Consider the following 26915-nt stretch of genomic DNA (forward strand, 5'->3'; position numbering starts at 1 on the left):
CAGCCAGCACTCAACAGCAGGGTAAACTAGGTAGTAGGCACTAAGGGCACACTGGCAGTATATATATATATATATATATATATATATATATATATATATATCTGCTAGCAGAGGAGACATTTCTAAAAATACATTATCTTCTACATATATATATATATATATATATATATATATATATATATGTTTATATATATATTTATATATATCTATATATTGCACAGGTAAAGGTATGTCACTTTTTTATGCATTTATAAAAAAGCTTGATAACCGTTAATAAGACTGAAACGCTGCCAAGCAACCTTATCATTCCTGTTCCTAAGTGCGGGCACCGGACGCAGTGAGGGCACCAGACGCAGTTATTCCATATAATAATTTGGAGTGCCGGACCTGCCCGCACTTAGGAACAGGAACGATAAGGTTGCTTGGCAGCGTTTCAGTCTTATTAACTGTTATCAAGCTTTTTTTATAAATGCATAAAAAAGTGAAATACCTTTACCTGTGCAATAACGTGAAATGGAGTGAGTGAGACGCTCCGGCGTTGTGCGCCGGCCTGGTGCGTCCCCCAGCAGTGACGTCACTGTACAGCAGGGGCGGATTGGCCCACCGGGAAACCGGGCCATTTCCCGGTGGGCCGGCACATTAATGTCCAGAAACGGCCGTTCACACCCCCTCCCGGGCCGCAATCTCCGTGGTTAGCGGCGCCGCAGCAGCAGGGAGCACTATGGCCCAATCAAACATGGCCGCGGCAAGCGCCTCCTCCCAAAGTCAAAATGGCCGCTGGAGGGCTGCTGTGCATGCGCGGCCGCACGCAGCTCCTCCCGCAGCTATTGTGAGTTGTGACAGTGCAGAGGTGGCCGGATCACGATTGCGGGTGCGCGTGTGACGTCACCGCGCACCCGCCCACTACAAGGCTGCCTGCAATGGGGTCCGCTACTGTTTAGTAGCCAGTGCCACCCCACAGAAATGTTCATTATATATATATATATATATATATATATATATATATATGTGTATATATATATATACACATACATACATACATACGTGTAATGGGCATTGCGGTGTGTCCCATAATGTGTAATGGGCTTTGCGGTGTGTCCCATAATGTGTAATGGGCATTGCGGTGCGTCCCATAATGTGTAATGGGCATTGCGGTGTGTCATATAATGTGTAATGGGCATTGCGGTGTGTCCCATAATGTGTAATGGGCATTGCGGTGTGTCCCATAATGTGTAATGGGCATTGCGGTGTGTCCCATAATGTGTAATGGGCATTGCGGTGTGTTTCATAATGTGTAATGGGCTTTGCGGTGTGTCCCATAATGTGTAATGGGCATTGCGGTGTGTCCCATAATGTGTAATGGGCATTGCGGTGTGTCCCATAATGTGTAATGGGCATTGCGGTGTGTCCCATAATGTGTAATGGGCATTGCGGTGTGTCCCATAATGTGTAATGGGCATTGCGGTGTGTCCCATAATGTGTAATGGGCATTGCGGTGTGTTCCATAATGTGTAATGGGCATTGCGGTGTGTTCCATAATGTGTAATGGGCATTGCGGAGTGTTCCATAATGTGTAATGGGCATAGCGGTGTGTTCCATAATGTGTAATGGGCATAGCGGAGTGTTCCATAATGTGTAATGGGCATAGCGGAGTGTTCCATAATGTGTAATGGGCATAGCGGGGTGTTCCATAATGTGTAATGGGCATAGCGGAGTGTTCCATAATGTGTAATGGGCATAGCGGAGTGTTCCATAATGTGTAATGGGCATAGCGGAGTGTTCCATAATGTGTAATGGGCATAGCGGAGTGTTCCATAATGTGTAATGGGCATAGCGGAGTGTTCCATAATGTGTAATGGGCATAGCGGAGTGTTCCATAATGTGTAATGGGCATAGCGGAGTGTTCCATAATGTGTAATGGGCATAGCGGAGTGTTCCATAATGTGTAATGGGCATAACGGTGTGTTCCATAATGTGTAATGGGCATAACGGTGTGTTCCATAATGTGTAATGGGCATAACGGTGTGTTCCATAATGTGTAATGGGCATTACGGTGTGTCACATAATGTATAATGGGCATCACGGTGTTTGGCATATGTATAATGGGCATCATGGTATGTGGTATATGTATAATGGCATCACGGTGTGTGGCATATGTATAATGGTATCACGGTGTGTGGCATATGTATAATGGGCATCATGGTATGTGGCATATGTATAATGGCATCACGGTGTGTGGCATATGTATAATGGTATCACGGTGTGTGACATATGTATAATGGGCATCATGGTATGTGGTATATGTATAATGGCATCACGGTGTGCGGCATATGTATAATGGGCATCACGGTGTGGCATATGTATAATGGGCATCACGGTGTGCGGCATATGTATAATGGGCATCACAGTGTGTGGCATATGTATAATGGGCATCACGGTGTGCGGCATATGTATAATGGCATTGCGGTGTTTGGCATATGTATATTGGGCATCATGGTATGTGGTATATGTATAATGGCATCACGGTATGCGGCATATGTATAATGGGCATCACGGTGTGTGGCATACAGTATGTATAATGTATAAAAGATTATGTGCTCGAGAAGCTTACTGGATTTTCTCTTTGGGTACCTTATTTCCGGCAGGTCTCAATGACAATATAGAGCTTAATAATATTTGAAAATTGAATCTTGGCCTATTGATAAGTCTCTCTTACCTCTGCTTTTTTACATCTTCTGATTATCTAAATAATATTTCAGATCAAAATTTATACAATCTCTGACAAATGTTCCCACTTAGGTCTCTAGACTTGAGACAAAATATATTCATTTATAAGTACGGTAGAAAATAATGTAAATTTATATAAATTCTTTTGATAGTAATATTTGTCCATAACAATTGAATGAGTTTTAGAACTTACCTTGATACGAATCTCCCACATATTGGTCTTTTCTATTTAGAATTATTTTTTGTTATGTTTTACATTGGTATTCATTCATTTATTTATATATTTATATATACTTAATATTATTCTTTCTCTATTATAATTATTATTATTATTTTTCATTATTTTTCATTATTTTTTATTATTTTTCACTATTACGATTCCCCCCCCCCTTTTTTATTTTATTTTATTTTATTTTTTTTTATTCCAATTTAATTTAATTTATTTCAATTTAATTTACTTTATATTATTTATTTTGGTGATTATTATGTATATAGAAATGTACATTGTTTCCTTCAAATTTTGTAACTGAAATCACTATGCTGATAATAATTGGTCCATAGTTGTATAAAACAAATGCTACAAAACAATTCAAAAATGAAAAATCAGCTATTAGCATAATATATAGATTAAGACCCTCTAAACAGCATGTTAATAAGTCCTTCTTCTATTCTATATTATTATATTATATTATTATTCTTCTGATTATTTTTCTTGATAATTTGTGTCAAAATGTGATCGATTTCTATAAAAATATATAATGATAATGAAATTTAAAAATTAAAAAATAAATATTCTTGTGAGACTGATGGGACTCGAACCGGTCCCCTACTGTGAGAATCCTTTATAGTCAGATTCTCTACCACGGAGCTACGTCAGCTCCATATGATAAATAAGTGCCAATTAGATCTACTTATACCTGGTCTAAATAATTTCCTCAAAACGTTCGTTGATGCCTTTAGAGTTTAATAATGAAAACTATTGTTTTATTGATGTATATATAGCTTGCTAATAATATATTAAATATTTAGAGTTACTATTAAAAGCAGATTTGAGTCCACACACCTGAAATTGCAGATACGTATCTCTTTGAATACCTGACCCGCATTAAAACTGCAGCTGCGGCTTAATTGCTACCAAAGGCTGATTGGCCAGAACAACCTTTATATACCTGGGCAGGTAACCAATTATTTACCTTCTGATGAAACCGTCAGCACCCTCAGACGGAGAAACGCGTCAAGGATTTACTGCCCGACTGTCCTGAATACCTCTGATTGATCCAACACTACTTATACCCTCGAGATTGGACTTTGGGATCCGCTACACTACCTCACTGCATCTTGCACCCTCGATCCAGGTGCTTCTCCGTTACGCCCGTCCATCTGGACGCCCGGGCTACCATCTACCATCAGCGACCTGTCAGCTCCCAGCGTCAGCCCTCTTCCATCCGGGGCTACGCTGGTTGTCAGCGGTACACTTCGCGGCTACCATCTACCATCAGCGACCTGTCAGCTCCCAGCGTCAGCCCTCTTCCATCCGGGGCTACGCTGGTTGTCAGCGGTACACCTCGCGGCTTGTCAGCTCCCAGCGCTAGCCCTTCTCCACCTTGGGGCCACGCTGGTTGTAGCAGACGAGAGGACGCCCGGCTACTTAGTCTGCTCCCGATGTCAGCTCATCAAACATCAGAGCACTATCGGTGGTAGCGGACTCGTGTAACGATCTCAATTACATCACACCAGGACGAGGACTGCAAGGGGTAATATTTATGTCTTTACATAGGAACTAAGACTTATGTGTCAATTTAACATCAATCTCCCTATACAAAGTTACGATTGACTTTAAAAGGATCCATTCTTGGAAAAGAGGCACTTTTCGCAATATTCAGGTTCAATATCAAGTCTGAGGCTTTATATACCAATTGTATCTGCATATGCATTTTAATATTGTGTATTTTTTAATATCATGTATTGTTTATTGTATTTAATTTTTTATTGAGTAAAATTAATAGATCAACACAGTGCGCGCTCTCTTTATTTATTGTAGTTTTCTGCCTTGATTCTAGATAGGCATTTCTGGCCCTCTAGTTAATTGGGAGCAGCCATTTAAGCTGTGGACCGAAAGATATAAATATATATACATATATACTTACCAATTTATTATTTAACAAATTGCGCCTGATTTTCCATTGTTATTGGTAAATTTCTCCAGTATGTATAATGGGCATCATGGTATGTGGTATATGTATAATGGCATTGCGGTGTGAGGCATATGTATATTGGGCATCACGGTGTGTGGCATATGTATAATGGCATCGCGGTGTGAGGCATATGTATAACGGCATTGCGTGTGAGGCATATGTATAACGGCATTGCGTGTGAGGCATATGTATAATGGCATCACGGTGTGTGGCATATGTATAATGGGCATCACGGTGTGTGGCATATGTATAATGGGCATCACTGTCTCCCCTCCCTGCATCCCCTGCCACTCTGCATTCCCCCTCCTACCCTGTATCCGGTGCCACCATGCCCCCCTAACACTCTGCGTCCTGTGCCACCCTGCGTAAATCCTCACTCCCTTCATTCTCAGCCACTCTGCATCTCCCCTCCCAGCATTCTACGCCACCCTCTGCCCCCCCCCCTCCCTGCATCCTCTTCCACCCTGCCACTCTACTGTGTTGGGTGACCCCCTGTCACCCCCCCCCCCCATCTCTATCTCCCCAGCAACACAGGCTGCAGAATAAACGCTGTATGCATGCGCCTATTCTGCAGCCTGAGGGGCTAGGGACATAGCCAGCAGCTCAGAGAGCCACTATCCATGCCCTCACAGCGGCAAAAAATTGGGCGTGACCTCGTTGAAATAGGCCACACCCCCATATCGATAGGCCACACCCCCAAAATTTCAGGCGCGCCTCCGGCGCGCAACAACGCTCCGCCCCCCCCATTGGGGCTGCTTCAAAATATTTCCCGGGCTGGTTTTAATTCCCAATCCGCCCCTGCTCAGAACACTTGGTCTCTCTCAGCACACAGCGCTGCAGGGCGCTGAGCGAGGTGTCAGGGTCCCTGGCCCCTACCGATTAATAACCGGCGTACAGGTTATTAATCGCCGCCGGATTCAGACTGGCTAAATCGCTGTGTGGTCTACACACATACAGCGATTTACATGCGTTTTCAGGCATTTTCTGAGCGATTTAGTAATATTTCCTGAATGCCGGCCCGTGTGTAGGGCCCATAAAGGTGTACAGACCATATTGATGTACACACAGACGCAGCACCCCAGGATGATCAGGTACAGAAGGGAGTTTAAGATTATTAAGATACATAGTATTTAAAAACAAATTTACACTAAGAATGCATTTAAACAATGCAATGTAATTGTGTTTATGCAAATTTCTCAGAGAATACCAAAAACTGATTCTTTGTTCTATAGACATTCAGGGCTATCTGAAATTAAAGATCTTATCTTATTAGGCCTGAAGGATGGTTTTTCCCAGTGTGGGGGCTTGCGAATTAAAATGTGAAAAGCTTGTACAGCAGAACAATTATGTCTTATACGGTTATAATGTTGGAAATACTTGTGGTTTTCCATTTCTTTAGATGGGTCTTAAGGTCCCCACACGCTAGAACAATTTTTTGGCCGATTGTACAATTTCCGACCGATCGTCCGATATATCGGTCCATTTTTACAGATAATCCGTAAAAATCGTCCGATATATAGGACAATCGGCCAAAAAATCGTTTTAGTGTGTGGGGGCCTTAACAGTATGTGTATTTTCTTTTTTATCTGTTAACCGCTTACCTGACTTGGTCACATCAGATGTGACAACTCCAGTCTATGCTTTCCCTGACATGGTCGCATCCAATGCAACCAGTCAGAACGCCCACTGGCCGTCCAATTAGTGATGACCAATTATCCTAAATAAATTGGCCTAGATATATTTAATCACTGCAATAAACAATAAGCACTTATAAAAAATGTAACCTTCCTTACTGCTTTTTAATAAATAGGCCAGAAATCCTTAGATGTAAAATCTACAAAATAATCAATTATCACCTGTCCCATTCTCCATCACTCACAGGCCCTTATTCAGATCTGATTGCAGTACAAATTTGTTTGGAAAATGGGCAAAACCATGTGCACTGCAGGTGGGGCAGATGTAACATGTGCAGAGAGAGTTAGATTTGGGTGAGTTATTTTGTTTCTGTGCAGGGTAAATACTGGTTGCATTATTTTTACACTGCAATTTAGATTTCAGTTTCAACACACCCCAACCAAATTTAACATATGCAGAGAGAGAGTTACATTTGGGTGGGGTGTGTTGAAACTGAAATCTAAATTGCAGTGTAAAAATAATGCACCCAGTATTTACCCTGTACAGAAACAAAATTACTCACACAAATCTAACTCTCTCTGCACATGTTACATCTGCCCCATCTGCAGTGCAGCATCGTTTTGCCCATTTTCCAAACAAATTTGTACTGCGATCAGATCTGAATAAAGGCTACAGTGAGGGACAGAATTGTGATGGTATTATGGATATAGCACTGGTTGTGAGCCAATTAGAGCTCCAAGACAGACAGCCAATCAGGAGCTGCCAAGCGGCAACTCATGTGACTGGCTGCTGGTCTGCAAGCTCCTATTGGCTCCCAGCCAGTGCTAAACATAATACCTTTACATCTCTGTCACTCCGTGGCAGCCTGCCAGCGCATAGCTGGCCCAACTGACTCACAGCTGCCACCTGGTCCCCTTCCCGGTCCGGACCAAGGACTTTAGTCCCAGCTGTCCCCCCCTTATGGTGGCCCTGGTAGGAATAAGGGGGAAAACCAGATGAAATTAAAGCTGCTGGTTAACAACGTGTACTATGGGTCACCCATATCCCCAGTTAGTTTATCATTGGTAAATAAACCAAGCGGGTTGGTAATATTGATACCGATGCACAAAACAGCGGGCGTCACACTACTAATGACGGCCATACGGGGAACTGAGAGAACAGGTGCTTCCTGCTGCTGGGGGACTTTTCTGGAACAGACATATAAAGCGTTTATTAGTACTCTCAGGTATACTCGTTAATCTCACAGAGTATGGAAAGTGCAAGGACGTTTATATTTTACCATTTGGTGTCTTGTAATAAACGTCTTAGGGGAAATGAAGAAAAATAAAAGTTTCCTGGTTCATTGCGATTGTAACCCATTGGAGGTAGCAAGGGGGGGAAGGTGGGTCGGAGAGAGTGATGTTACATATCTACGGTACGCTTGCCACCAGCCCAGGTCAACATATTTATCTTATTATATCATATTATAGCTGTATTATCGGATATAGCTATACACACTAGAATAGTCACTGTACGATGCTGATTATTAGACTGGGCGCTATGGGGCAGATTTAGTAAGCCTGGTGAAGTGATCATGTGGAAGGTGGAATGGCCGGGAGGTTCCCGAAATTTGGTTCCACCTTTCAGACCCCCGTAAAGGTGGCCAAGTCCCCGGCAATTGTGGGGACCAGATGATGCGAACCGCGTAATTGTGGCCCTGCCGCCCGCTGTGCAATGACTGTAATACCGCATACCTCCCAACTGTACAGCTTTCCACGGTAACGTACCGTTTTTTGGGGACGTCCCTGCGCTTCGCCCGTTGCCGGCAGTGTCACGCAGTGCAGGGGGGGCGGGCATTTGTGAGTCCTCCGTCACCCGATCTATTCATAACCAGAGTATAGGCGACACACCCTTTTCGGGTTTTCCTGGAATCCAGCCGTGGCCATTGACATCAACCAGCGGGATGGATTAATCTCATTGACTAGACACACCTAACCCGCCTGCAGAATTTTTATTCGGTGAAGTCATCAATCAGACTCTTTGTATCTACCCCCCAAACTGAGGACACTCAGATAGCGAAAACCCCTTAAAGGGGACTGATTCTCTTTGGTACATCTATCAATTAAGATTGAACACAGTACAGATCGATACCCGGTTACCCCTGAAGAAGTCCCTCCGGGACGAAACGCGTAGGGTCTTTTTAGGAAAGACACTTGTTAAAAGTGGTATCAAATATTGTACCTATTATGATACGATCTTTTGTGTGAGAACTTGTTTTTATACTATTGTACAAAATAAATTATTTTATATTGTTCCACCATTGTGTATGAAATTTGGGTGAAACAAACCTATACTAGCGCACCTCTACACTTTTCCTTTTTTCATATATATATACATATATACTGCAAAACCAGATTGATTTTGCAGTGTAGATGATTGCCACTTTAAAATAAATAGAGATTTCTTACCAAATCTCTCGCTTTCTGAATCTCTCATCCTATTCAACCCCACCCTATAGGTTATAGAGAGGTTATAGAAAAGCGTGAGGTTCAATGTCTATATTTAGGGGGTGTAATGTTTGTAAATCCATTTGGTTTCGTGTCTCTACTCTCCAGTTTTTCTTAATTGTTTCAAAGACTAGAAACTAAATTTGCTGGATTTTAATTGCGCACTTCGGAGAATTGTCTTGACGCACTGTGAGTTAGGAGTATATTTTATTATTATAAATGTGTTATCTCCTATTCATCGGTCCCACGTACTGACTTCTGCCCTTCTGTATTTACAGTGTCTGTGCGCCAAGGAAATCAAAACCAAGGTGTGGGCATCCTCATCGGTGTCAGTGTTACGGCACTGGTCGGGATGCTGGCATCAGTAGTCTAACTGCCAGCATCCTGACAGTCAGGATGTTACACACATAGGGATTGTTCCCATAGTACTCTGCAAAAAGTTCTTGCAAGGTAGGGAAACATTTTATTTTAACTCTGCAAAATTTTAATCTCTTCTCTACGGCTTCTGCAGTTAACCCCTTGAGTGGTAGGTTTTGCTGGGGCAGGACAAACTTACCAGGGCAGGTTTGTCCTGCCCCAGCAAAACCCACCACAGTTGAAAGCCCCCCTCCCTCACCTCTGCTCCGGCATTAGTACGCCGGAGCGTCCCTGCCGCCGCTGTCCCCGCACATTCAGCAGTGATGTCAGCGGCAGGCTGGGGGATGTTTGAGGCGGCTCGGGAGGACTCGGGTTGCCTGAGCGCTCCCGAATCCGCCCGAGCCGGCTTGAACATCCCCGAACCTGCCGCCTACTTCATTGCTACTAAAAGTATGGCGGCAGGCTGCTGGGGGAGTGGGGTTAGAAGAGCTCCGGCGTGCGATCGCCGGAGCACAGGTGATGGGAGGGTTGAGGAAATGATGGGGGGGGGGGGGGGGGGGGGGGAATTTCCGGGCATACCACTCAAGGGGTTAATACTCCTTTCCCACTAGCAAATATAACATGGTTTTTTGCGCAGGAGCACGCAAAAATATGGGTTTGCACTGTAAACGCTCTGACCCGGGTCTTGAGACCCGGTATTTAAACTGGCAAATGATCCGGGTTGAACGCGGGTTCAGCCCGGATCAGAGTGTAGTGTAAACTGTTAATCCTGGTCGATGTGAACCAGAACTCGCTCACTGCAATGGACACGTTGCGGTCATCTCCCAGCACCGGTCCAGGCCTATCTCTGGTGACATCACCCGCTCAACATTATGCTGGGTGGGGATGCAGTGTATAAGGGGGTCAAAATCCGGGTGCGACCCGGCTTTTAGGTGTAAAAAGGGTATAATTGTTCAAAGACCAATTGTGAAGAATTAGGTCACCAAACTTTTGGACGCATCTCATGATTTTTTTTTTCAACCAATCAGCTGCTACTTCTAATTTATACTGCACATGTGACCATTTTGTGGTTTATCTGGTACGGAGCCTAGAAAGGGTTAAATCAACATTTTACACAAGTTGTTACAGTTTTAGTTTATAACTGTAATCATTAAATGTATCATTTCAAGTACTGAAGATACTTCACTATTTGGAGTCTTTATTCTCCTTTGGGTATCTACATGGCGTAAAATTACCATCAGGAGGATAATTATATAAGTGATAGGTTTAAAGATTTTAGGATATGCCTTGTAATTACATGGGGCTAGTAACTGAGCAGACTAATTGGATATCGGTGGGGGCAACAATTAAAAAACACTTATATTGGACACTTTGTTTTTATCGCTTCATGATTACAGTGTAAGAGAATATCGCAGTGAGAACTGATTTGGGGAGCGCAGTTCCCTTCAAAAAAGTATTAATAAAATATAATTTAGCCATACCTGCTGCACCAAGCATGGGGTACTGTAGATGTCATTGATATGGATGACTGAAGGCACTTGTGGCTGGAGGCCAAGGCTGTTGGATCAATGTCTAGGACTCAGAATACAGCTGGATAAATGCATTGGGCTTCTCACTAGAGCAGTGGTTCTCAGGTTGGGGGTACCTGAAATGAATATTGGTAACGGTGAAAGAGTAGGAAGAAGTCTCCCGATGGCAGAAGAAGTCTCCCATTGCCGTGGAGAAGACCCAAGTTGCGTCACTTCCAGGTTTTTCGTCATCAGTGTCTCCTCATGCTTTCAGTGTCTCCTCATGCTTTTGCCTGACCAGCAATCCACTGGGAACTACCTGCGCTGCCCTCAGAACATACCTGCCTACTTTTTTTCCACTCCTCTCTGGGAGGAGACCTACTCCTCCACTAATATATAACACACATACAGATAATACTGCTCACTTCCACTCCACTCCCAAGTACTGTGGATATTTCAAATTGAGAAAAGGGGGTACTCAGAAATGAAAAGCCTAATCAAGGGGTGCGGGAGAGAAAAAAGTTGGGAACCTCTGAACTACAGGAATCCTGAATTGCAACGAATATAGGACAAAATGGTGTTAAATCTCACCACGTCTGTGATTTCCCATACGTTGGTTCAACTCAAGTCACTCTTCTCACATCCCACCCACACAATATACACAATTTATATACCGTTGCCAAGGAGATACCTCCTCTGCCAAAATAACACACAGCAGGAAATTGACATCCTAGAAGAACTCCACGATGTAATAGGAAAAAAAAAAGTTTGTTTTCATTTTGATTTGTTTAGGTTGGTGAAATCGATGCTTGAGTTTTGGCATCAATTCCCGTTACTGTCCCCCAACCGGTCCCTTCCTGTCATCCACATTGCTTCACTGCATGCAGCATCGGAGAGGAACCTTGCAGTGTGCCCAGTGCGGCCGCGGCGTACACAAAGTCTGCTGATAATCGATCAGTTGCCTGAACATCGACATTGAGTAAAAACACAAATTAAGCCCAGAGGTACCTCACACGGAATTGTTTCTTCCAATTGATACTGTATACTCCTTTCACATTGCAAAGCCGGGTCGGACGCCTTCGCATTAAACGCGGGTTGCCCATTATACAGAGAGCAACTGCTGTTTAACCCTTTATAATCCGGGTCAAATTACCAGATAGGTCGACCCGGGTTATAAACTGTGGTGCTTTCACAACGCACCTCGACCGGGTCCATATGACACCAGTGGCTTGAAAGCTATAAATTTTTTTTCAAAAATCACAGAACTGTACCCCTGAGCAAAACCATGCAGATGTTACATGATTCAGCGGGTAGCAGAGGTTACATGCTTGCTAGGCAACAAATATATATGCAGCATAGTGAGTAATTGGGCCCAGTCACTAGCTTTTTTGCTTTACTTCCAAATGAGAATGAGGCCAATGGTTAGAATACAAAAAAAAACAAAAATATCCAACCCAAAAAAAAACACCACCAAAAAAACCCCCAAATAAAACAAAAACGGTATCCGGACCCTAGGTCGACCATGTCTAGGTCTACATTCAGTAGGTCAACACCCTGCAGTCGAGAGTCAGTAGGCTCGACACCACTGAATGGTCGCCATACTCATGGTCAACGGGGTAGAAGGATTGACACAAGCTTTAGGTCGACAATGGGTCAAAAAGTTGAAGGTTTTTCACGTTATTTTGGGCCGATATGTGCCGACAGGCGATATTTAATACCCTATCATCCACTACGGCATGGTGGGGGAATAAAATAGAGTGCCGAGCGTAGCAAGGCACCGTGCCCGAAGCATGGTCAGTGTAGCGGTGCACTTTTTTTTAGTGTCCGTGTCGACTGTGCTGACAATCGGGACATAAAAAGTGAAAAACTTGCATCGACCTTTAGACCCTGCCAACCATAAGTAAGTTGACCATTCAGTGGTATCGATCTAATGAATGTTGACCTACAGTAGACATGGTTGACCTAGCATACCATAACTCCAAAAAACAGCAGATTTTACAAAGAATATAAAAGCTAAATTAAGGCACAAATAAAGTGTAAACTTAAGGCACTGAAGGTAATGAAAGTTTCACAGCTGCAATACGTATAACTGCTTATTATACAACTCTTACTTGTTATACACACTTGTTTTCCTCAAGTTGATTTTCCTATCATTGCGATATCTTCTAGAATCTTCCACGCCATCCTTAACCGCAATAACAAGCAGCACGATAACCAAGGGAACCATTGTTATCTCCTTATGAAACACCTCAATTTCTGGCATCCAGTTTAAGATAGCAAGGAACAGAAAATATAGATTGGCAGACCTGGGGGAGAGCAAGGAGATAACCGTAAATGATTGCTATTTTTAAACATGTATATTATAAATGTGTTCACCTTTGATTTAGTGCACTGTGTAACAATGCTGGGTGCCGACTTGCATTTGTTGTTCAGTAAGTGTTGTTAAAGCTTCGTTTAGGATACAGTCACCCTACCCTCACCTATGGCCTGCTCTATGAGGTCATGCCGCCTCATCTAGGGCCTGCTCTACAATGCGCCTCCCCTACGGCCTGCTCTACGATGCCGCCTCATCTAGGGCCTGCTTTATGATGCCGCCTCCCCTACGGCCTGCTCTACGATGCCACCTCACTTACGGCTGGTTTTACGATGCCGCCTCACCTACGGCCCGCTCTACGATGTCGCCTCCCCTACGGCCTGCTCTACGATGCCGCCTCACCTGGCGCCTGCTCTACGAGGTCATGCCGCCTCACCTAGGGCCCGCTCTACGATGCCGCCTCACCTAGGGCCCGCTCTACGATGCGCCTCCCCTATGGCCTGCTCTATGATGCCGCCTCATCTAGGGCCTGCATTACGATGCCGCCTCCCCTACGGCCCGCTCTACGATGCCACCTCACCTACGGCCGGTTTTACGATGCCACCTCACCTACGGCCGTTTTTACGATGCCACCTCACCTACGGCCCACTCTACGATGTCGCCTCCCCTACGGCCCGCTCTACGATGTCGCCTCCCCTACGGCCCGCTCTACGATGTCGCCTCCCCTACGGCCTGCTCTACGATGCCGCCTCACCTGGCGGCTGCTCTACGATGCAGCCTCACCTAGGGCCTGCTCTACAATGCCGCCTCACCTAGGGCCCGCTCTACGATGCCGCCTCACCTAGAGCCCGCTTTACGATGCCGCCTCACCTAGGGCCCGCTCTACGATGCCGCCTCACCTAGGGCCCGCTCTACAATGCCGCCTCACCAAGGGCCTGCTCTACAATGCCGCCTCACCTAGGGCCTGCTCTACAACGCCGCATCACCTAGGGCCTGCTCTACAACGCCGCATCACCTAGGGCCTGCTCTACAATGCCGCATCACCTAGGGCCTGCTCTACAATGCCGCATCACCTAGGGCCTGCTCTACAACGCCGCATCACCTAGGGCCTGCTCTACAACGCCGCATCACCTAGGGCCTGCTCTACAACGCCGCCTCCCCTACGGCCTGCTCTACAATGCCGCCTCCCCTACGGCCTGCTCTACAATGCCGCCTCCCCTACGGCCTGCTCTACAATGCCGCCTCCCCTACGGCCTGCTCTACAATGCCGCCTCCCCTACGGCCTGCTCTACAATGCCGCCTCCCCTACGGCCTGCTCTACAATGCCGCCTCCCCTACGGCCTGCTCTACAATGCCGCCTCCCCTACGGCCTGCTCTACAATGCCGCCTCCCCTACGGCCTGCTCTACAATGCCGCCTCCCCTACGGCCTGCTCTACAATGCCGCCTCACCTAGGGCCTGCTCTACAATGCTGCCTCACCTAGGGTTTAGTTTGGGTTGCTGCTTCCCTGGTTCTGTACAATTAATCCTTGCTTGGGAGCGCAACTTATTCTAAATAAATTTTCCATTTTTTGTTTTGAAGTACACATTTTTTTCTTTTTAAATTCACAATCCATTCTATAAAGTGCATTAAATGCTGTTTGTGCTGCGTTTGACTCTTTCTGTACTCTGGGGGTAATTTACTAAAGAGTGGTTTATCAAAATCACTGGCGGTTTGCATTGTCTTTTTATCTGGCAGTTTTGAAACCACTGGATGAGGGCCTGATTAAGGGTTTCAGCCGCCCTAGGCTAATGGGTGCTGGATGACTCAGCGACAGTAGGGATTCCGACGGCCGTTTCTCAACCATCTGAATCCTAACACCAAACCTTTTCAGCGTCTGACCAATTAGAAGCAGAACAGGCACATTACACTTATGATGTAGGAAAGCATTGTGTATTGAACAATGCAGCAAAACTGTATGAGCAATGGGGAGGGGGCACTATTATTCAATGAGAAAATTGGGGGGGGTCAAATGAATGGGTAATTAGATGAATAAACCAATTTCATTTATTTAGTACATTAAATTAGCCGGTGTAATTTTTCAAGGGAGAAAAATACCCTTTTGTTGTTTGATACACAGGTAGTGATTGCGGAAACAAAGCATACAGTACAGTACTTATCAGGGATTTGCTTTCGCCTGCCTGAGGCAGATGAAACAAGATCCCTAATAAAGTGCCGGCATCAGGGCTAACAGGATAGCCCCGAGCGAGTCAACTAGCCGCTGTAATTGGATACCACCGTTTGTTGTCAATGAAAAAAAGAAAACTTATTTTATAAAAAGGAGCACATTTATAGTGACTGAGCAAAGGGTAAAATAACTCTGGTAAAATGTCCCCATATAGGAAGGAATCAGAGCAAGTTCAGGATGAAAGGTCCCTGATTCGGAAGACATTTGTACATTAATAGTGGCATTAGGAGAAGGCGTCTACCTGTCCTTTGTCATATCCCTTTATGCCTGTGTCCCATTTCACACAAACCAAACTGATCTGTCTCCTTCTACCATCTCCTACAACTTGCAGTACACTTTCTCCACCATCATGTTACAGATGACACTACTGGCTGATCAATCGGGGACAAACAGTAGTGCAACTAGAGTTCATTTTAGCAACCTGCATTTTCCAAAACCCGTGCACTTCCTCTTCCCGGCCTGGGGTGTCGCATTCTGCTGTGGTACTTTTAGCACAGGGTGGTCTGTATTTCAGCACTGATATGCAGACCAGACATGTGCAAGAGGCAACGCAGCAGAACAGCACCCCAAGCATGAAAGAGGAACTGCACCAGTTTTAAAACATGGTGTGCTAGAATTAACATAGGAGGAGATTCAGAAATTAAGAGATTTGGGGAGAAATCTACAGGTTTTTTTTAAAGCGGCAATCATTTACACTGCAAAACCATTTTGATTTTGAAGTGTAAATGATTGGCGCTTTAAAAAACCTGGAGATTTCTTATCAAATTTCTCACTTTCTGAATCTCTCATCCTATTAAATTTAACTCTATGCAATCTATCCTTATGTTAGCTAGTAGTTATTCTTACCTATAAAACTGCTCAAATAAGTTTTTGGGCAGAAAAGTGATAAGAGTATATTTTGTAGTCTGTATTTTGTTTCCGTCATAAAACTTGGAAATCCTGCAGTAATCTCCGTCCCATTTCCTGTTATTGGCAAAGACCACTCGCTGCTTGTTCAAGTTATATGTCGGACCTTTCCTCTTGGATTGCAGAAGAGGAGTCCTTTCCGAAGAGCTGGCCGAGGAACCTTTTTGCAAAACTTGCTTCCAACGGTAGAAACTGGAATCCATGGCTAAAACTTGGATCTAAAAAATGACAATAAACGATTTACATATTAAAAGCATTAGCGATGATCTCATGTAACTGCAATGTTTGGCGCCTACATTTTGTATGTTATAATGACCAAATGGTTTCACGACAATGTGATAATTTATTTTCTACCTTCAAAATCTTATATCATAAAAGACTAATCCTGCTCCTCACCTCTTTGGGGGCTTGTCAATAGTTTTATGCTCCGGCAGCCACAAGATGGCACCTGACATAGCAATTAAAGTATGTCTTTGTTGGGCCGCACAAAGCCGCCTCTGCGGACATCACTTTCTGTCATTTTGATGGGCTGGCAACTAGTATCTAAATATTAACCCTTTGAGTGCCAATATCTGTGAGAGACGTGCAAAATATCTGCTAAAAATGCCAGCGTAGCTCACATTTGTTATATAAATTCAAATAAAAAAAATTCACTTGGCACTTAAAGGGTTCATAGCTGAAGGGTAATTTTTTACCCTGTTTTTACCATTGCCCGAGCAGGGCGCAACATATACAAAGCTCTTCGTCCATGGAAATACAAAATTAAAATTGGCATTGTAATTGGTTGCTTACTTTCCGAGTTATCCTGGCAAAATGTCCACCGACCAATCACAACGCATCACCATTAAGCTCTTTGCAAAAAAATACAGTTGGTCAAATCTGCCTGTGCCCCTTCCGAGTGACCTGGATTATGTGACCTGCTGAGCGGTCTGGAAACTGTCACAGATATTTGCAGCCACCCACTATGCAGGGATACTATGGGGTATCGGCTCCTAAGGGGGTGAAACGGGTTCCAAAAATGTTCTGCCCAGCCAACCTTTGCCCATTACAGTGCCAGAGTTTTCACACTTGCTCGGCAGTCATTTCTTTAAGTTCCTCATTGGCAGCCTCTACGTTGTAAAAGGCACCAACCAGACAATAAAACACCACATTTATTCCCATTTACAGCTGAGAGCTCAGAACATTAAACATCTTTTTATTTTTATTAGGGCACTTAAAAGGTTATATGTAAATAAATAAAAATTTTAACTTTTTACAGCAAACTTAAGCTACAATACAGAGCAGCAAAGTGTAACCTGTGCAAGGTGTGAGGTATTGTGAGAATTGTGGCATTGCAGCCAGCAGCTGTGCAATGGTGTATTTTGCATAATTCTAATCAGGGGGGTGGGGCCAAGATTATATGATTCACCACGAATTACACCATCATGTCCCCAGACTGCTCTCGCTGCTGGGGAAGTGATCAAGTTCCAGGAGTTTGGCCTAGACTTCTGGGGGCCCAGCTGCACAACATTTGGGAGTCTACTAAGCATTCAGGTAAGGTAGGTAAGTATAGTTGCGAGGCCTCTCACGTCTGTTGCTATTGTCTCCTCTGCTAAGCATGGGAGTGGCTGATTGTCATCACTCCCAGGACGTATAGTTGCTGAGCTCCCCCAGGCCAATAGGAATAATCCCAGCACTAGTAGTCCACAATGGCAGTACTGTTGTAGACAGCCCTTAAGAAGCACCTTCACCATAGCTCAAGCTTTTACACTACGCATCCCGCACCCCACGTGAAATGTGAGACCTTCCGATGGCGGACATTAGGAGGAGTCAGATAGAAGTAAATAAGTAAGCACTACATAGGCAAATTCAGGAGGGGTTTACAGTTGACCGTAAAGACCCCTCTTGGCAAGTGGCTCAAATTATGACAATAACAATGGAATATAGAATGATTATTAGAGCTGCCGCCACATCATGCGGTGTAAGGGATAAAGCGGAGCTGCTGCATATGACCAGTGGTAGCAACTTCTACTAAGTTTTCTTTGTGTGTGGTTCTTAGTCCTCAATCAGTGCACTGGACCAGAGAGCAGCTACCAGGAAGAAGAGATAGGAGCCTTACAATGAGGTGGGAGAATGAGCTTGAAAGTGCAGCACTGGTTTTATTATGTGTATATATTTGTTATGATATGTTTAACCTTTTACTGACTACTTATTTAGATTATTTAAATAAATAAATACTTCGGGGGTATGCAATCTTGGCCGAGTTTTTCACTAGGAAAAAAAATGGCAAAGATTTGCCTATCAATAATCAATCAAAGGCATTTTTGCCTGTTTTTTAGTACATGTTTGTCCATGCCATTTCACTTTTTTTGGTGGTGTGAACCATCATGGGTGAAACGGCCGCAAAACCGTGTGAAAACAGACGCAAATTTGACAAAACCACATGCATTTGCATAAATGTTGCCAATTTACCTCGGTTTGAATGATGCTAGATTTTCTAACCGAAAACTCGGCACAGGGATTGAAAAATGAAGTTGAATTAACGGGAGAAAACTGATGATTTTTTCGCCTGGCAAAAATTTCGCCCAGGATTGAATTCCCTCTCTAAAACTGTATTCCATACAGTATTAAGTGTATAAAAAAGACCAATGTGTACATTAATGTCCAGGGTTATTAGGTTGTTCTACCACTCCCACACTTTCTACAATGCTCCGCCGAGTGGGAGATTGTGGACTGCATTTTGAAAACTCCCTCTAGAAATCCTGCCTTTGCCACTGCACTGCCCCAAGTGGGGTGGTGGTGGGTCTTGATACCTCTATGCTTCTGGGTGACTCGGATCAAGTTACACCCCTACACGCACTCATTTAAAATAGTTTAACATGTAAGCTATTGGCTTCAATGAAAACATTGTAATATGTGTGCATCTTAAATTTAGAAAGACTGAAGAAAGTACTGTTCTAACGCAAACCGCAGAAAACAGATCAAGGAGTTATTTATTAAGTTGCGGCAAACGTCGCATTGGTTGCTGCCCATGTACTAAAAGAATATAATTGAAATATTAAAAAACATTTCTAATCAGGGTCATAACTGTGGATGGATGAGCCGTGACGCAGCCCAGGGGGAGGTGGTACTATTACTGCACCATTCCACATGTATAAAGAGCGTATCTTCCATAGGTGCAGGGAGTGCAGCTGATATTGGGCTAAGAGGGCCCACAAAATATGCCTCAGCATGATCCAAATTCATCTCTCTTGTTCCAGAAGCCCTGCCCCCCCTGTGACATCATGATGTGACATCATCTTTGTCAGGGACGGGTGCATTTTTTCAATGGGTTGGACTGCAGTTCCCTTTCTAACTTACTGACAGTCGGGATTCTGAAGGTTGCTTCTCCAACATTGGATTCCCGCCTGTCAGGAGCCTGGCGGAGGTGAGCACATTCAAGCCCCTTGCCGGCTCACTGCGCTCACCACACTGCGGGCTCGCCACCTATTCTATTCTCCCACTATGGGGGTCATGGATCCCCACAAGGGAAAATAGCCTGTGTAAGTTGGGAATCAAAATGTCTGACAGTCAGGATTCCGATGTCGGAGAAATGACCGGCGGAATTCTGACTGTCGGTGTCATCCGGCACCTTTTCTAACCATGTCCCTTACACAATATGGCCTTGTATATCTGGTATAAAGATTATGCTATTTTAGAGAAAAAGCCTAATAAAGGCACTCAGGATCACTGAATGTAATGACGTCGAGTTACTCGGCGCTGCTATGGGAATAAGTACGGTACAGTTTGCACTTTCCTATAATGTTCTAGAAGATGAGGTTTTAAAACTTTGAAGCAAACTCTTGAAACTGAAGGATAGAGAACAAAGATGCTAAATATAACCAAACTCAAAAGATGTTTTCAAAGAATTTACCACCCTGTCATTTACTGCAAGAAATAATAATCTGGGTGGCAAAGTCAATGTGCGCATTGTTAACTCTACAGTGCCTCTTTTCTGGATGTTAAAGAAACACACACACAAAAAAACACATCGCAAACTGTTAAAGAGTTTTTCTACATCGGATTCTCTTTAGGGCGGTTTATATATCTGCGCTATTTTGTTTTTTTGAGCTTTTAGTGTTGATTTATCTCAGAAATAAATAATGTTGCGATTTACCTACTCTGTTATTCAAAATGGGGATTTATTCTGTATTAAGTCTCTCCCTCAAGTAATAGAACTGGCCTTGTGTTCTCGAAGAAAGCGCCAGTGCCCAATCCAATATATTATTATTATCGGTTATTTATATGGCGCCACAAGGGTTCCGCAGCCCCTAACAATACATAAATGAGAGAAAGACAAATAATGAATTACAGTACAAGACAATATACGAAAAGTACATGGTAAATAAAGAGAGTTGCTTCAGGGGACAGAACCCTGAAGCAATTTTTTTGGGTGGCACAGATAGATATATATTCTAGGTAAAACACATGAGGAGAGAGGGCCCTGCTCGTGAGAGCTTACATTACATGTAAACCAATAAACATGTAAATCAATGTTTTTCAGAACCTCAAAAAGACAGATTTTTTTATGGGTGTATTTATTATTTCTATATTTCCTCATCACTGAGTCATCCTTCTGCTTCCATAGTTGTATCAGGATGTGCAACTGCTTGTGTGGCGGTATGTCTGTCAATGCACAGTGCAAAAAAGCGGGTAACGTGATCACCTCTGCCGCACCAAAGGTAATGCTGGTTCGCTCTGATGGGTTCTTGTTTATCGTGCGTTAAGCGCAGGGGATAGCGCTTCCCCTGATCTATGACACCTGCTGTGCGGCGTGGCAGTGCAGGAGGCATAGCGCAGCTATGATATTTCGTACTGCGCATCTGCCTCCTGCCTAATTTATGAATGGCCAGCATCGCTGACCCTTCCGCTGCCTCCATCTATCGACTTCATTAGCTGCAGGCGGCGATGCCCTATGCCCTCAGTAGGGACAGCGCTGTCCCTGCTGCTGGCTCTGAGCTGCGCTGGGGATCTCACGTGAGTAGCGAGCCGGGGAGAAGCAGTATTAACTGATGCGCTGTCAGCTGGAGGAGACATCGCCAGAGGGGAGAGGTAGCGCTTCCCTGCTCCGGCGCTCTCCCCTCCTGCTTCGCCTCGCTAATGATAAATCTACCCATCAGGATCTGAGGATGACTCCATACACATTATCAAGGCACCGCCAGCAGGGCTGGATTAAGGGGAGGAGGGCTCAGGGGGTCAGTACCCCTGGGCCCCCCTCTATCTAGGGGCCCCCTGTGGTTGGCATGTATTTTAACTCTTATTGGTGGAGCTCATCACATGCTTCTCAGGCCCATGTACATTTAGCAGCAGCAGCAGCAGCCTCGTCATGGGAGGGGGGTTACCCATTGACCAAGTTTATACTGCCTTTAGTCTGTGTTTTAACAGTGTAATATTCTACCATGCAGTTTGCGACCAGTAATGGCACGTGTTAAAGGGCCACCTTGTCTAAAGTGACCCGGGCCCCCCGATGGCTTAATCAGGCCCTGCCCTCCAGATTCCAAATTCACGATACAGATCATGCTATGATACTGACAAGAGGATACAGACTTTGGGACTCTACAAGAAGAAAGCTTAAAAGAAATGTTATATGTTCCAATGAACAGCACTTGAAGCAAAGCTGGAATTGTAGTTTTTTTCTATCTCCCAATGTGGATCATCGGTGCCAGGAATCGTCTATTGTACCCACTGTATTCCAGTGGTTCCAAACACTAGTCCTAGAATACCAATAACTGCTAACGTTTTCCAGGTCACCTGTAGATTCAAAAATGTGACAGTTGGTGATGTACAGGGCACTGGCTGGGTCACTTGGAAGACCTGAACTGTTAAGGGTAATTGAGGATCAAGGTTGGGAACCATTACTGTAGTCCATATACACTCTCAGATTGCAGGACAACCCCCCCCCCCCCAACCCAACCCTCACCCAGCGCAAACGGTTTGCTTATATTTTCTTTGATTCTGGGCGTGGCCATGCCCAGTGAAGCAACGCCCCCTACAGTACCCTGTCCTGCTCTCTATGGCCCTGCATGCCCACTGATGTTGATTAAGCCAAGAGCACCGATTGGGGAGGTTCACCTGTAGAGATAGAAGCCAAAACCAGCAACAATTTTTTAATGCATTTTTCAAAAAGAAAAAGCTAGAAGAAAAAAAAACGACTGCGATCAATTTAATTATTTTCTCTTATTTTTCGCATAATTAAACTGTCCCGTATTATGACAGAAAGCTATTGATTCTTCTTCTTCTATTACACAACATTTGTGACATCTGAGCTGATAAGTAATGCTGTGTCCTTTTTGTTGGATGCTTTCAGACTAATGTGATGTTTTTGTGGTTTTCCCCAGTTGTCTTGTGTTGTTCTGTGATATATTGCTCAGTGACTACACCTGATGTCATAGTGGATTTCATATCCACAGCAGGGTACCCTCCTGCATCGCTCACATTAATGTACCATTTCAGAAATAATTAAGGGTTCACTGACCTATGCAAATCAATTAGGAACTTTCCTGCAGAAAAATGAGCAGATGAATGTCTATAATTATCCCCGGATTGGCCATTACAGAGAAAACACAGCAACATGTTTCTGGAATTATTATTTAGTGAAACATTTTTTTTTTAAATGCACACAGACAGTATAGACGTCTGTAACAATGTCATTTCTATTCTCTTCATATCACTACACATGAAAAAAATACTAGTGAAATAGAATAATGGGAACGAGACCCTAATACCCTAACTCACACCCAGCTGCGTTCCTCTGGGTATACGGTCGTATTGTCGACCACACTTAGGTCGAAAGTCATTAGGTCGACACCGTTGGGTCGACGGGGGGAAGGTCGACAGGTGTCTAGGTTGACATAGGTGAAGGTCGACAGGTGTTTAGGTCGACATGGGACAAGGTCGACATGGGTTTAGGTCGACATGGGACAAGGTCGACATGGGTTTAGGTCGACAGGTCGACATCGTTTTTTTTCACTGTTTTTTGAGCCGGCATGTGCTGACAGGCGGTATTTCATGCACTACTATCCACTAGGGCGTGGTGGGAGAATAAAATAGTGTGCCGAGCGCAGCGAGGCATTGTACCCGAAGCATTGCGAGTGGCTGCGGTTCACTTCCAACTGTGTCCATGTCGATGGTGTCGACATTCGGGTAAAAAAAAACAGTGAAAAAAAAAAACCCATGTCGACCTAATGACCTGTCGACCTAACGCATATGTCAACCTAAACCCATTTCGACCTTCTCCCACGTCGACCTAAACACCTGTCGACCTAGAACCCTGTCGACCTTCCCCCCTGTCGACCCAACGGTGTCGACCTAATTACTGTTTACCTTAGTGTGGTTGACAAAGCGATCCACACCCGTTCCTCTGGTCCCCCACCCAGCTCCTTTCATCTGCTCTGACCGGGGTGTGGGGGGTGTATACTCCCAGCTGCTTTCCTCTGCCCTCCCCCCCCCAGCTGCTTTCCTCTGCTCACCCCCAGTTGCTTTCTCCTACTACCACCGTACCCCCCCATGTTGTCCTTTGCTCTCACCCTCCTGCCCCCCCCAGCTGCTTTCCCCTGCTCTTATCCTCCCACCTCCCCCAGCTGATTTCCTCTGCTCTCACTCCGCCCCCCCAGTTGCTACCTCAGCCCAAAATCCCCCCACCTAGGGATGGCCATCGGTGCAGTTGCCATCGATGGTGATTCTGCACCCAGCCATCGATAGTCAGAAACTATGTGATGAATAACCATCAATAGTTTTAGCTCTTGATGGTTATCTATTATCTTTGACTGAATGGCCCGAGGACCAATCAAAATGTGTTGGCGGGGCTTCTGGGTGTCGGGGGTGGCGCTATGCTTCGTGTCCCAGCGGCTTGAAGAAAAACCATCGTTTCTATTATGCCATCGATGTAGGAAAATCATCTGGTTCTCCCCCATCGATGGCAAAAGTATGATTTTGAATCATCGATGGTCGATGGCCATCCCTACCCCCAGAGTCCAGAAGTATAATACAGAGCACTTACCCAACCTGTGTATCAGGTCAGGAACAGACCAGCACTCACATGTAGAACATAAGTTTGTATTTGAAGTTTACAGCATCATTTACAGCATCATGAAATACAGGTGCAGTATGGCTGACCCAACAGCCGTTTCCACTGGATTCCAACCAGTCTTCAACAGGGGTGAAACATAGCATTGTCAGACAGCCATACAAAGCATAGACAAACGCGCCAAACCCGCCTCCGGCCGTCCCGCCAGGAGCTGTCACTCAGCACCATGTAAATTAGCGCATTTGCGCTGTAAGGCAGAATCGCTGTGGGCGGCGCGTCAGCAGGGAAGCCCTGTGACGTAGGCTGGCACTGTTGTGGGCCAGGAGCACTTGGTGACATATATACTGTATAGTATATAAGTCCCAAGTGCCACGGTTATCTACTTCCTATTGATTGACCCACTGCTGGTAACCACCGAGGGCACAGGGCCTATTAAACCTGTCAGAGCTGAGTGCCGGCTGACCGTTTCATATGTATATATATATATATATATATATATATATACACTTTGTCGATATGCCGGGCACTTCCTCCTAATGCTGGTACTTGTTGGGTGCCTTGGTCCAATGGATCATGTAGACTTTTTTGGGGGGTGGACGAAGCACTCCAGACCTTGTTTAGTGTCCAAAAAACGGGTTTATTTGAAACACAGCAACGTTTCAATGCTATTGCATTATCATCAGGCTCCTGATGATAATGCAATAGCATTGAAACGTTGCTGTGTTTCAAATAAACCCGTTTTTTGGACACTAAACAAGGTCTGGAGTGCTTCGTCCACCCCCCAAAAAAGTCTATATATATATATATATATATATATATATATATATATATATATATATATATATATATATATATATATATCTTATATATTTGGCTAAATCTGTCACTCAAAGTGTGTCTGGAGCTGTAACGCTGGGTGGAGCCGCTGACTCACATGACTGACTCACATGACAGAGAACCAGCCCAGTGAGCCCACAGACAGTGCCAGACACCCTCTGCCTCTCCATGTTACACAGCAAAGACACAGCTACTCACCAGACACACCAGGTGAGCGCCCCACACCGAAATACCTCCCAACATGACCCTCTCCAGGAGGGACAGAATGCTCTGTTTGTGGACTTCCATCTTAATTTATGATTGTCATCACCTGTTTTAAACAGGGTAATTGATAAGAAAGGTGTTTAAGCACAGGTGATGGTAATCCATAAATTAAGAAGAAAGTCCAGAAACAGAGCAATGTGTCATGTTGGGAGGTATGCACCTCCCTCCCCCCCCCCCCCCATTCACGGCATCCCCACGATTAAATGGCACATGCAAAACACTGACATGGCTATGGTCGACAATGAAAAAGGTTGACAAGATTTATTTTTCACTTTTTCAATGTTTTCATATTTATTCTCATGTGTCGACATGGACACCAATGAAGTGCCACACTTAATGTCAACATTTACATGTGTTGATTTTTTCTTATGGCGATTCGCGGCACCCCCCGCGACTCCCCTCCTGCGATTTGCAGCACACCCCCCCGCAATTCGCGGCACCCCCGGTGACTCCCGCAATTCACGGCCCCACCCCGTGACACCCCCCCTCCTGCGATTTGCGCCAACCCCCCGGGCCCCCCCTCCTGCGGTTCCCCACGACCCCCCCTACCGCGATTCCCCACCCCTGACCCCCCCTCCTGTCATTGCGGCAACCCCCCGCCCCCGCGACCCACCCTCCCGCGATTCACTGCAACCCCCCGTGCCCCCCCCCTCCCATGATTCGCGGCACCCACACCCCCTACCCCTCCCGCAATTCACGGCATCCACCCACGACCCCTCCTCCCGTGATTCGCGGACACCCCTCACTTCCTCCCTCCCCCCCCACCTCTGCGCGCGATTCACGGCAACCCCAGGATTAAATGGCACATGCAAAACACTGGCACAGCTATGGTCAACAATGAAAAAGGTTGACATGAGTTTTTGAAGATTTATTTTTCTTTTTTTTTTATGTTTTCATATTCATTCTCATGTGTCGACATGGACACCAATGAGGTGTCACACTTATGTCAACATTTACATGTGTTGACCTTTCTATGTTGATTTTTTCTTGTGGCAATTTTTTTCCAGTGACAACTATGTGCACGTCAACCTACACATCATCAACCAATTCTTTGTATAATATATAACACCTGTTCTGTTTTACTGTAGGTGTTTTAAGTAAGATCTTTTACTGCTACTATTACTGTTTATGTAAATGCATTCTGAATGACAGCAACATCCTACCATCCTTCTACAAGAATATATAACCAACTAGGTGATTCATCGCGCCCCGAGCCCCCCTCCTCCCGCAATTCACGGACCCCCCCTCCTGCGTTTCGCAACCCCCCCTCGCGCAATTCACGCCCCCTCCCACGCTTTGCGGACCCCCGCCCTCTCCCGCGATTCGCCGACACCTGCGCCCCCCCCCTCCCTTGATTCACGGCACCCCTAAGCCCCTCTTTAGTCCCCCGTATACTCACACACCCTTATCACTAC

General features: G+C 44.9%; 1 protein-coding gene across 2 annotated transcripts in view; it reads right to left on the reverse strand.

The window, feature by feature from the left end:
- The window catches only part of ATP10B (ATPase phospholipid transporting 10B (putative)), a 319815-nt gene that overhangs the window by 118700 nt on the left and 174200 nt on the right, over nucleotides 1-26915 (reverse strand). For both annotated transcript variants that reach the window (XM_083181402.1, XM_083181404.1), the window contains 2 exons: nucleotides 16296-16573; nucleotides 13020-13214 (listed from right to left, as the gene is read on the reverse strand). In XM_083181402.1, the coding sequence (XP_083037528.1) occupies nucleotides 13020-13214; nucleotides 16296-16573 (473 nt within the window). The remainder of the gene's footprint in view (nucleotides 1-13019; nucleotides 13215-16295; nucleotides 16574-26915) is intronic.

This window comes from Crinia signifera, chromosome 4, assembly GCF_055691185.1.
Source record: "Crinia signifera chromosome 4, ASM5569118v1, whole genome shotgun sequence".
NCBI lineage: Eukaryota > Metazoa > Chordata > Amphibia > Anura > Myobatrachidae > Crinia > Crinia signifera.